This window comes from Cryptomeria japonica, chromosome 8 (assembly GCF_030272615.1).
Source record: "Cryptomeria japonica chromosome 8, Sugi_1.0, whole genome shotgun sequence".
Taxonomy (NCBI): Eukaryota; Viridiplantae; Streptophyta; class Pinopsida; order Cupressales; family Cupressaceae; genus Cryptomeria; species Cryptomeria japonica.
Window position 1 is genome coordinate 474,906,426 of NC_081412.1, and position 13,501 is coordinate 474,919,926.

Below are 13,501 nucleotides of genomic sequence, written 5' to 3' on the forward strand. Positions count from 1 at the left end.
TGCCCAAGGAAACATAGTACAAGGCAGATCCACCCTCATTTAAGTCACCATCGACACTTTCTCCTTCCCGATACATTGAATCGCTAACACCTCCTCCTCCGCTACTCTACTTCCCCATCTTTAAAACCTTCTAGTTTATAAACAATAAACATTCTCTAAGCTAACAACATTTTCTAAGTTAAAAAATATAAACAGTAACTTTATTCTTGATCAAGAACATGCAACTGCAATAATAAAATTGTTGTTTGTCAATACAATATATGAATAATAACTTACTTTTTATGATCACTTCCAAAACAAGGAAACCCAAATTAAGATCGAAGAAATCTAGTAACATAAAATAACCTCTTTCTTGGCTATTCTTAAACCAACCGTCTAGTGAAATTCATCTTTAAAAAAGTGCGATGATGATAAATGCAAGACTGAAATTATAAAAATAATATTGCAAATATGCTTCTATTATCTCTATACGCATTCTATAAAAGAGAGATTATTTAAACCGAAATGTGGGCCGACCATCGAATGTTGCGAGACTGCAAAAGAATAGAAGGGGAAATCGTCCATAGTAGAGATGGCATAAAGCAAGAAAGTAGGGAATGTCAGGTTCTGTAGAAAATACGTTCAAGGAAAAAAGATCCATGGTTGATCTTCAGACAGGCACAGCAGGATATGTTTGGTTGTAATCTACACTTATATAACAGTGCTTCGATCAGTTCTCTTAATTTCCTTTTGCATTAAGAGCCTGTTTGTTTTTGGACAAATGGATTCCATTAGTGGAAAAGTGAAAGAGATTATAAGCAATCGCTTGCAGGCAATTGCGAAAGAGATTAAGCATTTAACTAGTGTGCCCAACGATGCCCAGCACCTCCGCGTGGAGATAGATCATGTGAAGGGTATAGTCGATCATATTAACAGTCGGCTAAGTTGGAAAGGTCGACAGCCTTTGGCAGTGGTGAGTATTTGGGTGAGCACACAAGAGCAAATCGTCCAATCTGCTGAAGAGGTGTTTCTCCAGTACGTTGAAAACAAGCACCGTCGCTTCTGTTGTTGCTGCCCTCACTGTTTCCTTGTCAAAAGATCCAGTCGAAAGATCCGTAATGCTCTAGCGGAAATAGATGATCTTCTGAAGATGAAAGATTCAGATTTTCCTAAGAATGGAGACCTGGAAGAGCCTCCGGAGAGGCTGATGCCGCCCATGGGGAAGGAGCTGGTTGGCGCGTTTGTTCAGGAGAAGCTGTCGGAGCTGGAGACGTGGGTGCTGGAAGATGACTCTGTTCGTGTGGTTGGCGTCTATGGAATGCCCGGCTTGGGAAAGACTTCCTTGCTCAAACAAATCAACAACAATGTAAAGGTAATCAATTTCTTTAAGCTTGTGATTTGGGTTACTGTGTCTGGAGAATCCGATATCTCCGCGCTCCAGAGGCGTATTTTTGAGACAATTGAGTTGCCTTGGCGATCCAATTTGAGCATTGACGAAGCTGCAGGAGTCTTACTTTCGGTTTTCAAGGAGAGGCGACTGCTGCTCATTTTGGACGATGTGCGGAGAAGCATAGATGTTTCTAATTTGGGGATTTCTGTCTCTGAGAATACAAAAAAAGTCGTACTTACCTCCAGGGATAAAGAGGTGTGCAGTAGCATGAGAGCAGACAAGATGATCGCAATGAAGCATCTGACGGAGGAAGAAGGTTGGGATCTTTTCTGCAGAGGAGCCTTCGTAGCTGGCGAGGATCAGAATATGGATAGCGAGATAGAACAATTGGCCAGATCAGTTGCAAAGGAGTGTAAAGGGCATCCCCTGGCCATTAAAACCCTTGCTCGGACAACGCCGCCGCTTCACAGCACTGCCCCGTCGGCATGGGAAAACATTCTGAAGGAGCTAAAGGAGATTGATCCCCAGTTTCATCGCATTCACGAAGAGATTCTGAGCGAATTGTTCAAGCCACTGAAGCACAGCTACGATGCTCTGGAAACAGATGAGCTCAGGCTTTGTTTCCTGTACTTGGCAGCTTATAGAGAACACGAAGAAATCGACGCGGATCAATTGATACAGTTGTGGTTGGCAGAGGGTCTAGTGAAAAGCAGATTTGAAGGGCGCTACGTTTTTCTCAAGATCTTGGCGGACCGATGTTTGGTCGACATTGAGGTTAAAGAGGAAAACGGCCATGATATTTGGAAAGTGAAAATCCATGATTTGCTCAGAGATATGGCGGTACACATCGCTGAGATCGACCAGAAAAGCTTGTTCCGTGCAGGTCAGAGTTTAACAGAGTTTCGGTACTCTTTATTTGCAAATCCACAATGGGTGAGGATATCATTGATCCATAAACGTATCAGTTTTCTGCCAGACAAATTTGTTTGCAGGAAGCTAATGACTCTGTTGCTGAACTCGAATACAATTGAAGAGGTTCCGGAGGGCTTCCTGGATAAGCTGGATATGTTAATGGTGCTTGATCTCAGCAACACGCCCATCAAATTCTTGCCAAAGTCCATCTACCTTTTGAATAATCTCAAATATCTCCAGCTTTCCAATACCCAGATTAGGGTACTCCATGATCAAACATTTGAGTTGAATAGAGTGCAGTTTTTAGATCTTTCTTTCTCCCTTCTCATCACTATTCAATCCATGATAAAGGAGATGAAAAGTCTCCAAATTCTCAAGTTAGCCCACTGTTATGATTTGGAGTTCGTTTCCCCCGACATATCACAGCTAACTAGTTTGGAAGAGCTTGACATGTGGAAGACCCTGTTTGCATTTTCGCCGGAATTGGAAACAGGTGAAGAAATAAAGAAGGCTTCTTTGCAAGATATATGCAAACTCCATCGTCTCAAGCGTCTCCGTCTAACCCTAAAATCGCCAATTGAGGAACGGACAGTGGGGAATCTAGTGGAGCTTCAAGAACTTTGGCTACTTTGGATGCCCCAAGTCCGTCAAACACATCTGCCCACTGACATGCGGGCCATGCACAACCTGGAGAAGCTCCACCTGTATGACTGTCACCTTGAGGGAACCCCTGATTTATTCTCAGAATTGCAAAATCTCAACTACATAAAGTTGAAATCTTCTAATTTACTGCTCACTCTTTCCGGATTAGGGTTGGGCAGATTATCCAGTTTGAAGGAAATGGAGATTGAGGAATGCCTTCTACTCACAGAGCTGGGAGAAGAATTTGGGAGGAAAGACTGCTTTCCAAGGCTGCGCAAGCTCAAACTGTGGATGTTACCTTCTCTGGAGAGTCTGTCTACTTCTGTGGAAGAGGGGGCTTTGCCCATGTTGCAGACTTTGGCTATATTCCATTGCATGAAGTTTAAAGTACTTCCATGCGGACTTGATAATCTCAAGTCTCTCGAACAGATCAGAGGATATAAGGAATGGTGGAATGAAATTAACTGGGAAGATGAAGTGATGAAGAACCATCTTTATGGTAAGTATGTCGAAATTGTGCAAATCCGTGATAATTGTCATGTTTAACACATAGTTTTCCTTAACTAAGAAGCATGAAATAATTGCTTGTATGAATCAGACGCTATTTATTTCGCAAAGTATTGCTTCCATGTGTAATTATCAAGTTTAACTTACAGTTTCCCCCTAAGTAAGAAGCAAGGAATAATTGTTTGGATGACTCAGACGCTGTTTGTTTTAAAAAAGTATTGCTTGTGTCTAATGATGTATTGATATTTAACTTATTAGACAGTTTCAGCTCGTTACTCTAGATATGCCAACAAAACAGAGTAATATTGCCTTTTAGAAAACCACTTTCATAAGAGCTTCAGATATTTCCTTTTACGAAACACAGGGCTCGGAGTTCAAATGTTTTTTTTAAGTTCTTACGGGTAATAAAATTATCTAAAACTATGAATTCAAAAAGTTTATTTTAATTTGAAGTTACTAGTTAGCATTCCAATCAACTTAGGAAATGGATTCAAAATGTTTGATTGTTTTTATTTGTAGATACAAAGTTACCATTTCATCTAACTTATGATCAAAGTGATATTAATTGAGAAAATTCATAAGTCAATATAAAATTTATTTGATGAAGTTAACATAAATGTTCGTATAAAGGATGGATAATAATGAATGTTTGGAAAAAAATATGAAATGAATTTTTTAGTGATTTTTTCTTTAAAATCACAAGCATGTATTACAAATTACAATCAAAATGAAGGAAGAAATCCAAACCCACAATATTTTTTGTACCAAATTAGAGGCATGCATCTTTCAATTTACTAACATTGTAACTATCTACAAAAGCAAGACTAGAGGCAACAATATCCACATATATGTCTTTACATAATTTTGATTCACATAGTCGATAGTCACAAAGACATATTGAGAGTGGGGCCAAATTAGTATATGCAAAATATCAACTTTACTTCCAATTTTTGATTAGGATCATTAATAGATCTTATTTTAACATTAAAGAAACTAAGTAAATGAAAAACACAATCACACATTAACACACGGGAACACTAGATATACATGTAGACCCAAAAGGGGAAAAATACAATCAGAATAGTTTCTTGGATTTACTACCCAAATCCAACCTACCAAAGATAACAAAGAACTTATAATATTATGTGGGCACCAACCTATAGGAATTACAATCTCAAACGTAGACACTAATCCCCAATTATATTTGTAGGCACTGACCTTCAGGAGACATTGATCCCTAAACTCAAGAAGTGAGCACCAACTTAGATAATGAGGAACCAACATAAATTACAACCTGATTTATGAAAATTATTTCATGTGTACTTTCAAAGATTATCCTTCAAGATCACTCTAATTTGATATTCTTCTAAGAACCCTCACAATGTGCATGAGATGTACATTTTAGTTTGCACATGTCAACACAAATTGAGTAGACAACTTGGACAAATTATTTCACAGTTATCAGTTTCAACCTCTCATTATCACATGAAAAGACTATAGATAAGTTTAATATGCATTTCACTAGTAATTACAACCTCAAGTTATCCTAGAACATATTTACAACATGTACAATTTGGCCACAAGTATATTACACAAAACAAACTTGTAGTTGGTATGTTCCTAAAGCCCACCCATTACACAAGGAGTAGAAACACACTATGCATCACCCAAAACTTCCTCAGCTCATTTTGGAGACTTCTCTAATTAGTACACATACCATTCTCTGGCTCATCCAATTGAAACATTAACACAATCAATAACCTAACAAAGTGAACACTCTGTCACTTATAACTTTTTGTCCACTTGACCACAACCTATGAAACTTGGGCATATGATACTTCATATACAACTTTACTATACTTCAAAACCGCAAGCCATAATACATGATTGTGGTATAATGCAATAACAAAATCCATGACATTCCAACTAGGTGCACACACTATCTTTGAGCAATAGACCCTAGTAACATGTCGCAAACACTTATGGAACTATGCAAGGGTAATATACAATCAAGAAACATGAATATTGATACATGATAATAACATTAAGAGATCTATTATAAATTCTTTACTGTGTCATTCACTATTGTTAAATAGTCTTACATGACATGATAGAAGTAAGAAATAATTGAAAAATCCTCTTAAAACCTTGAGATCAATGACAATACTATCAACACCTTTGACATCAATGTCAACGCCTTTGACACGAATGAGAATATTATGTCCAACAAAAGTAGCCTTTGTATTTTTAAACAGTAGATATATGTTATAGCATAAAAACATTATACCAATGTATCTATTTTTGACATGAATGAGAACATTATGTCCAACAAAAAATGTCGTAGTCTTTTTAAATTGGATGTATGTGTTATAGCATGTAAACATTCTACTAATGTATCTATTTTTTAAGGTAATGATAATGAATTTGTTATATTAAATCTTCATTAGGAAGAGTGTCTCTGTAAAAAAAAATGTGGTATACTTTGTAAATGGTCACAAGTACAAATATAATAAATGTTAGCTAATTTAAAAATAAAATTAAATGATATATTAATTAATAACAATGAAAACATAAAAAATACCATGAAAACATGTTTCATTATGCAATACTCTTATTATGTTTACATACGACTACCATTATATTATGAAAAATGCAAATAATTTCTATATACAGTACAAACCTTGATACAAGGTACATAGATTGTACCAAAAACCACAAGTCTAAAACACTCAACCTGTATAGATTACTATTTTTAATTTTTACGCATTCCAATATTAGCCATTAAGAAATAATATCACTTAATATTTATAAACATTCATTAAAATTATATATTTAAAAAGAATTAATTATCTTGAACACTTTTGGATCTATTTACTCAATAACAAGCTTGTTTTTATCCTCCTTTATAGAATCAAATAATAATTCTCTAAATATTTGTGACTATGCAACCAAAACAAGTTTATGAGCATAAAATTTCTCCCTACTTACACCAAAAGTCATAACCTAGACTTGTTGATTATAAAGAATTGCACAAAAGTGCATCCCTCTATTCAATTCAAGAATAGATATAGAGTTAACTCTAGGTCCTTATGTAGCAAGAAACACAACAACTTTAATGTATAGGTTTTTTTTTTGAATCCATTTTTGAGAGAATCTAATGTTTCAAGTGTAGCATGTCAAAATAATCATTTATAGTCCTATGGAAGGAAAAACATAATAACGAAAAGAACTAATCATTATCTTATGGAAAATATTTTTGAATAGAAAAAGTGATAACTCACAACAAGTTAATGACTATAATGAAACATACAAGAAATAGATAAATACACAAAATATTAGAATCTAAGGAATTATTGTATCCACCTGTCGAAATTGATACAATCAAATTGACAAACTTAAAGGAATGTAGAATAAGAAAAAGATACCATCTAATGAAGAATTGAAAGTTATTTAGATCTAAGAATCTAAATAATAAATGTGAAAACCCTAGCCATTAATTTAAACCCTCAAAAGGTATGAATCTTGATTGAATTCAAAATTCTAGCCATCAAAATTTAATGGAAAATTGAAATTTTTTAGAAAATAAAAAATTGCTTTTAAATATAATTGATTGTTCCTTTACACCTTTTTGAATAGAATAGCATACTTGTAGCTGTTGGGATCCAAAAAACCTTAAAAGGGAGGGCAGGGGGGTGAATTAGTGTTCTGCCAGAATGAATAAATTTAAAGTTATTAGCACAACAACTCAGCAACCGGTATACATAAAAGAAGATAACAATAAGTAATAATGAAACAACAAAGATGAACACCATAACGCCACAAATTTATACATAGAAAACCTCAATGAGGAAAAACCACGGTGGGATTGGAGACCCATAATATGTATCCACTGATCATATGAATAAATATTACAATAAGGGGCCTGCACATGCAAGAAGGCCAACAACCTAGAGTACATTGCTCATCACAAAAGGAGCCTCACTGACTACATAAAACATCGAACTACAATCCATAATGAAGATTGAACTGCCAGAATAACATCTCCTATGTGTGAATATAGTTCCAATTAAGCTCAATGTTGGAGGTCTTAAACCTCTTACAAAAACCCAATTTAACTACCTATGATCAACCAAATTCTGTACATATGATTACAACTTTATTCGCACATAGACAATCCCATAACCATAATCCCATGCCATGATCTACAAATAGATCTTACATCATATTTATACCAACCTGGAACTTAAACAATTAGGTCAATCGTCTAAAACATAATACAATAAATGCATTACATAAACCCACAAACCAATGATAAACCAAGTCAGCCTAAGACATATACAATATTAACAAATTAATAAATCCAATCAATAATGCATCACGAGCATCCACCAACACGTTACATAAACTAGTCCATAACCTTAGAGCAGAATAAGATGAGACCTAAAATAGGTCGCCATAAGCCAAATGAAATACCACCGATCAATTGGAACACAAACATGATAACCATCAGCATCCAAAGAACCTTCTAGAAGCCGCAACAACATCATTTATCAATTCCATCAAAAGATCTTCAACAAAGCTCTGTCGGTAAAAACCTTACCGGTAACCAAAAGACTTACTAGAATAAATGATAGCTCCTAGATCACCAAATCCCGAACCAACTGAATGTGACAAGCACATGAATGACTAGACCAAATGAATTCCACCAATCTGGACATACCGGAGAATATCAAAGATAGTCTCCAGATCAACATCATAATCCAAGCACTCTACCGAAACCTTGTAGATAGCCAAACAATCTAGTGTTGACATCAATGACAAACATCAATGCAATAGATAATCAATTCCTCCAAATTGCCAACAATCTCCCCCTTTGGCTTTGATGGCAACACAAGATGCAGAAAACATCCAAGTGCCAAGAAATGCCAAACAAGTCTCCCCCAATGGAAGACATCCAATAATCTCCCACAAATGATATATCAATGAAGTTTTGAATCAATTATCTCTATACCAATTAACCATCCATAGACCTGAACCAAACTCCCCCAATGGGATACAACTAATTTGATATTCTTCTCCTCCCCATTTGACTGATATCCTTGTTAAAATCTATTTTTCACATGTATATCTCTCCCCCTTGTACATTAATGCTTGAAATCTAGCATAAACATCAAAGAAAAAACATAAAACCTCTAAACCATACAACTAACTACTCCCCCTAAGTAGTAGTACCATCACATCAATCCATAATGAATAATAACTTTGATAAATGTACATCGGACTGATGCCAATCAATATGAGTCAAGTCTTTACCAGAGGGGTAGAAACCCCCAATCCATTTCTAAAATACTCAAATGATTCCTTGGGAAAAAGTTTGGTGAATATGTTTGCAATCTACTCTTTAGTGTTTATATAAACCAATCTGACTTCATTTGCTTCCACCTTCTCCTTCAAAAAATTTATACTTGATTCATATGTGCTTTGTCTTAGGATGAAATACCAGATTATTTGATATGCCAATACCAGTAGAGTTATCATAGTGAATAACTACCTTATATCCTTCAAAATTTGCTTCATCCATAGAAATTATGTACAGTTGGTAGTAGCAACAACATACTCAGCTTTAGTAGTAGATAAATAAGTACATGATATTTTCTTTATGATCCATTAAACAAGTTTCTTTCCAAGAAAGAAAGCTTCACCAAATGTATCTTTTTGCTTACCTATATCTCCAACCCAATCCACATCTATATATGCACATAGTGTGAAGTTGACATAAATCATCAACCATACCTGAAAAATCCTAGCTACTGGAGCAAGGATTCATCATAATCAATTTCTTCCTTTTGAAAATATCCTTTGCAAACCAATCGAGCCTTGTTCCTCACAACTTGTCCATCTTTATTCAATATATTCCTAAAAACCCATGTGTTGTTCTTTTCTATCTGATTCAATTCCTCTTCCATAGCTTTCATCCAAGATTCATCTTTACATGCTTCATCTACTGATGCCAGTTTAATTTGAGAAAAATTAAGGATACCTCATCATCTGTGAACCTTCTCTTTGTCTAGCTATCTGATCTTCTGAATGATTCAACCTTACATGCCTAAGATTTTTCCAACTTTCTATTTCCCTACTTTGATCTTCTGTTACTGTTGAATTTTATGATACTGTCAGGGTAACTGGTTCAACATTTTATTCTGGTACAGGTGCTACTAGTTCAGCTATGACCATTTCCACTTCTGGTTCCCTCTAATAAGTTCTGATTTGACCTTTGTACTGCTCATCCATCCTGACATTAATACTCTCCACAACTCTCCGTAATCTTTTGTTTTTGATAAAGATAAATAGGATTTACAAGGGCATGAAACCCAAATTTTTATAGACCAAGGCCAACAACCAACCAGATAAAAACACCTAAGAAAAATAGGGGACAAACCCCACATAAACCAAATACCAAAAAACAGGGCAAAGCACTCAACTAAGAGAGTGCACCAACTCATTATTTTTTTAAATAATCTTCTTGTTAATTTTCTCCAAGTCCTCCATGATGAATTTGGAGGTTTCCTAGTCCTCGCTCTGGCTCCTCATTTGAGTGCAAGGACTTGAGCTAGTCTTCCCACTAGCAACACTTTGTCGACCCTCCAAGGCATTGTTTTTCTACTTTTCCCCCAAGGAGGATCAGTGGCAATGGATCTAGTTTTATAATCGACCATCATGGAATTAATTTTCTCTAAACCATGAACACTATTGTTCATCGCCTCCCTACTGATTTCCACTAGATTGTTCAAGATTTTCTTGATATCACTCACATACTCTTCCAGCTTCTCAATGATGCGCTCATAGAAGACCTTCATAGTTTCAACATCTTGAGATATCTTCTGGATCATGCTCATGATCTTCTCAATTTTACTAGGCCTAGGGGAATCCATGAAAGTTTCAATAATTCCCTTAATCCCGTCCTTCAGGGATCCAATTTTCTTATCCACCCACTTCCAGCAGTTCTCCTGACTTATAGTGACCTCCAGACACAAGTTTCCCAACAACGTCACCTCCTTTTTCTCGACTTTATTTTCCTTATTAACAAACCCCTGTTTCTCCTTTTCCACATTGATGGGGATGTCCAGCCTAATCTCATGGTCCAAGACTTTGGACCCACTAGATTTGGTTAATTTTCTTTTCTTTTTGGTGGGGGCCTTAGGTCTTGCATTTTCCTATTTCTAGATTTGAACTTACTTGTCGCCCACCTTGGAGAATTGGTTTTCCTGCTACTGTTAGTTCTCAGGATTACCATAAGCTCCCCTTCTTTCTTTGGTCTATACTCAAGGTCCTCTATATCCTTGATGTCATACCAATCCATGGCAGTACCATTGTCATCCTCATTCATCTCCATGTCAGAAACAAACTGCACATCAGGGTTAGAGGAGGAAATGCGGGTTTTGTCCTCGGGGGAGGGTTTCACTTTATGAGCTTTGGCATATTTCATAATCAACAAGATAAGCCCTTCATGAATCAAAGAGTTATCCTAGTTTTCAAAATGTTTAACTAAACTATTCTCCAAAGATGAAACCAAGTAGAAGGGGATGGAAATAATTCTACCATGTTTAAAATGATTTAAGATAGTAAAATGATGCGATAAAATTATATCTTATCTACCATCTAGGGTGTTGTACCTCATGATGAATTCCACCATATCAGCCCAGAGGGAAATCAACTCTTTCTTCTTATAGCCACTGTCCACCATTTCCATAACCCTCTATTGTTCCTTCTTCTTATCATAAAAGGCAGTGATAGACTCCTCACCTGACTTCCTGTCTCTATAGAATTTCTTGCCTTTCATATCCAGACCAGAAACAGTGGCAACTAGGGTCTCATCAAATTGAAACTCTGCACCGAAGGCAGTTAGCACACCCTTATTCCAACCTTTGACAAATCTTTCCGTAACAATGGTAGAATGACAATGTAGTCTCTCCAAAAATGACACAATCCCATCATCAGAAATTTCCTCCAAAACCTCCTTAATCTTCTACCACTTATCATAGGTCATGGGTTCAAACCTATTATTATCACCTCCCATTTTGTAGCTCGAGCAACAATACTACTGAAAAACTATGAGGAAATAAAACCAAAAATAGGGCAGACTGAGAGTTCTAGAACTTCTCAAAGTTGTAATAATTCGAAATACCCCACCAACGACTCCAATCCAATCATAATCTTTTATCATTAAATTTATTAGAAAGGTTGAAGATCTCGACATCATTTCTTGCCAAGTCGCATAGAGTTTTTGAGAAAGTTTCCCTTCCTCTCCACCATTTAACCACCACGTTATCAACCTCCAAGTTAGCCAGATTATCCACTAGTTTGTTTCCTTCCCAAAAAATGTATGAGATCTTGAAATCCTCCAGGCTAACAATCGTTTCAAGGAAATCCTCAATTAAGTTTGAAATAGTCCAGCTAGGTAACATATATCCCTTAATGCATTTGACAATGTTAAGGAAGTCACTTTCCAGTCAAACCGAATTGAACCCCTCTTTGCTCGCCATGTGTAGTCCTATGTAGGTGGCACTGGTCTCCACGAAATGGTTAGTATGGGTGCCCAAAGGGAGCGCCATTGCATAGACCAACAAACATAAATGGTTCCTTGCCATTACCCCACAACTAGTCAGCCTAGGATTTCCTTTGGCTACCTCATCAATGTTAATTTTTATCCACATTGGAAGGGGCAGATTCCAAGAAACATTCTCTTTGGAATGTTTAATTTTATACATATAGATAGAAACACTCTAGAATATTTACCACCGCTTGATAGTGTCCCACTCCTCCTGGCTAGACTCAAATGGAGGATCTTTTTTCCTACTAGGACAGTAATTAAGAAATTTTTCCTTAATAGAATTCCTTATTTTGATAGCCACAACAAGAGCATTGGACTCCATATCTCTGAAAACCCTATTATTTCTTTCCTTCAACAAACCCCATGCAATGTGAGGCAGGGATAAGTTCCATAAAATACCAATTGCATGGTTTCCATATGGGCACTTCCATTGGTCTTAGAAGTTATGTCTAGAATCAGGGGGGACCCAATTAATATTCCATAGGTTGAGAAAGAAGGCCCAAATGTTCCTAGCATAGGAGCAATGTAAGAGAAGGTGATCTACATTTTCATTTTCTTCTTTACATTAAAAACATCTATTAGTGATGGCAATCCCACGTTTACAAAGATTATCAATGGTAGAGATCTTGTTTTGCATGAATAACTAGAAGAAGATATTAACTTTAGGAATTAAGAGTTTATTCCAAACTCTAGCCCAAAAGGGGGGAGGAGAAAAAGGCCTGGTGATGATTTTGAAAGCATCTGCCACCAAAAAATGCCCAGAGGTAGAACCATTCCAAATGACCACATCTTCCACCAGAGATGGTGGAATAATGATCAGGTTCAACCAATAATGCAAAGGAGACAGAGAAGCATTGAGGCTTCTGATATCCACCCAAACTCCATTATTGATATAATCCACAACCCAAGTTCCAATCAGATTAATGCATTTCTCTTGGAATTGTGAAGCCCACATCGAATTAGACAGCGATCGCTCTCCTTTCCACCAATCATCCCAAAACCTTATATTTCTACCATTTCCTAGATCTCATAGACTTCCCTGAGAGATAATAGGAGTGGAGCTAAAGAAGTTGTTCCAAAGATCAGAGGTTGAAGTCAGGAGATTATAATTTTCTAGCATTCTTTGGAAACCATGAATTTGGTATTTGTCCTTGAAATTTTCAATCCATTCATTATTCTCCTTTAAACATCTCCATAGCTACTTAGCCATTAAATATCTGTTGAAGTCTCTCAAATGTATAATATCCAAGCCTCTCCTATTTCTGGGCAAACAAACCTGATCCCAGACAACCAAATGAAGCCTACTCTTGGATTCAGTACTGACCATAGGAAGTGCTTCTGTATTCTTTCCATTTATCAACAAATTTGGTTGGGATTTTAAAGAGACTCATAGCATAGACGAGAAGGTTCTGAAGCGATGCCTTAATTAACTAAAGTTTACCCGCTTGGCTTAACAATGT

The 13,501-nt window shown here is 36.4% G+C and overlaps 1 protein-coding gene across 1 annotated transcript; it reads left to right on the plus strand.

Annotated features, from left to right (window-relative positions):
* Window positions 1-709: 709 nt before the first annotated feature.
* On the plus strand, window positions 710-3,469 carry LOC131056721 (probable disease resistance protein At1g61300). The gene has a single exon (XM_057990979.2). The coding sequence runs from the start codon at window positions 761-763 to the stop codon at window positions 3,467-3,469; it is 2,709 nt and encodes a 902-aa protein (XP_057846962.1). The 5' UTR covers window positions 710-760.
* The last annotated feature ends 10,032 nt before the right edge of the window (window positions 3,470-13,501 follow it).

What these genes read in the sequence shown, in the direction of transcription:
- LOC131056721 (XM_057990979.2), top strand. Translation starts at nt 761, where the DNA reads ATGGATTCCATTAGTGGAAAAGTGAAAGAGATTATAAGCAATCGCTTG.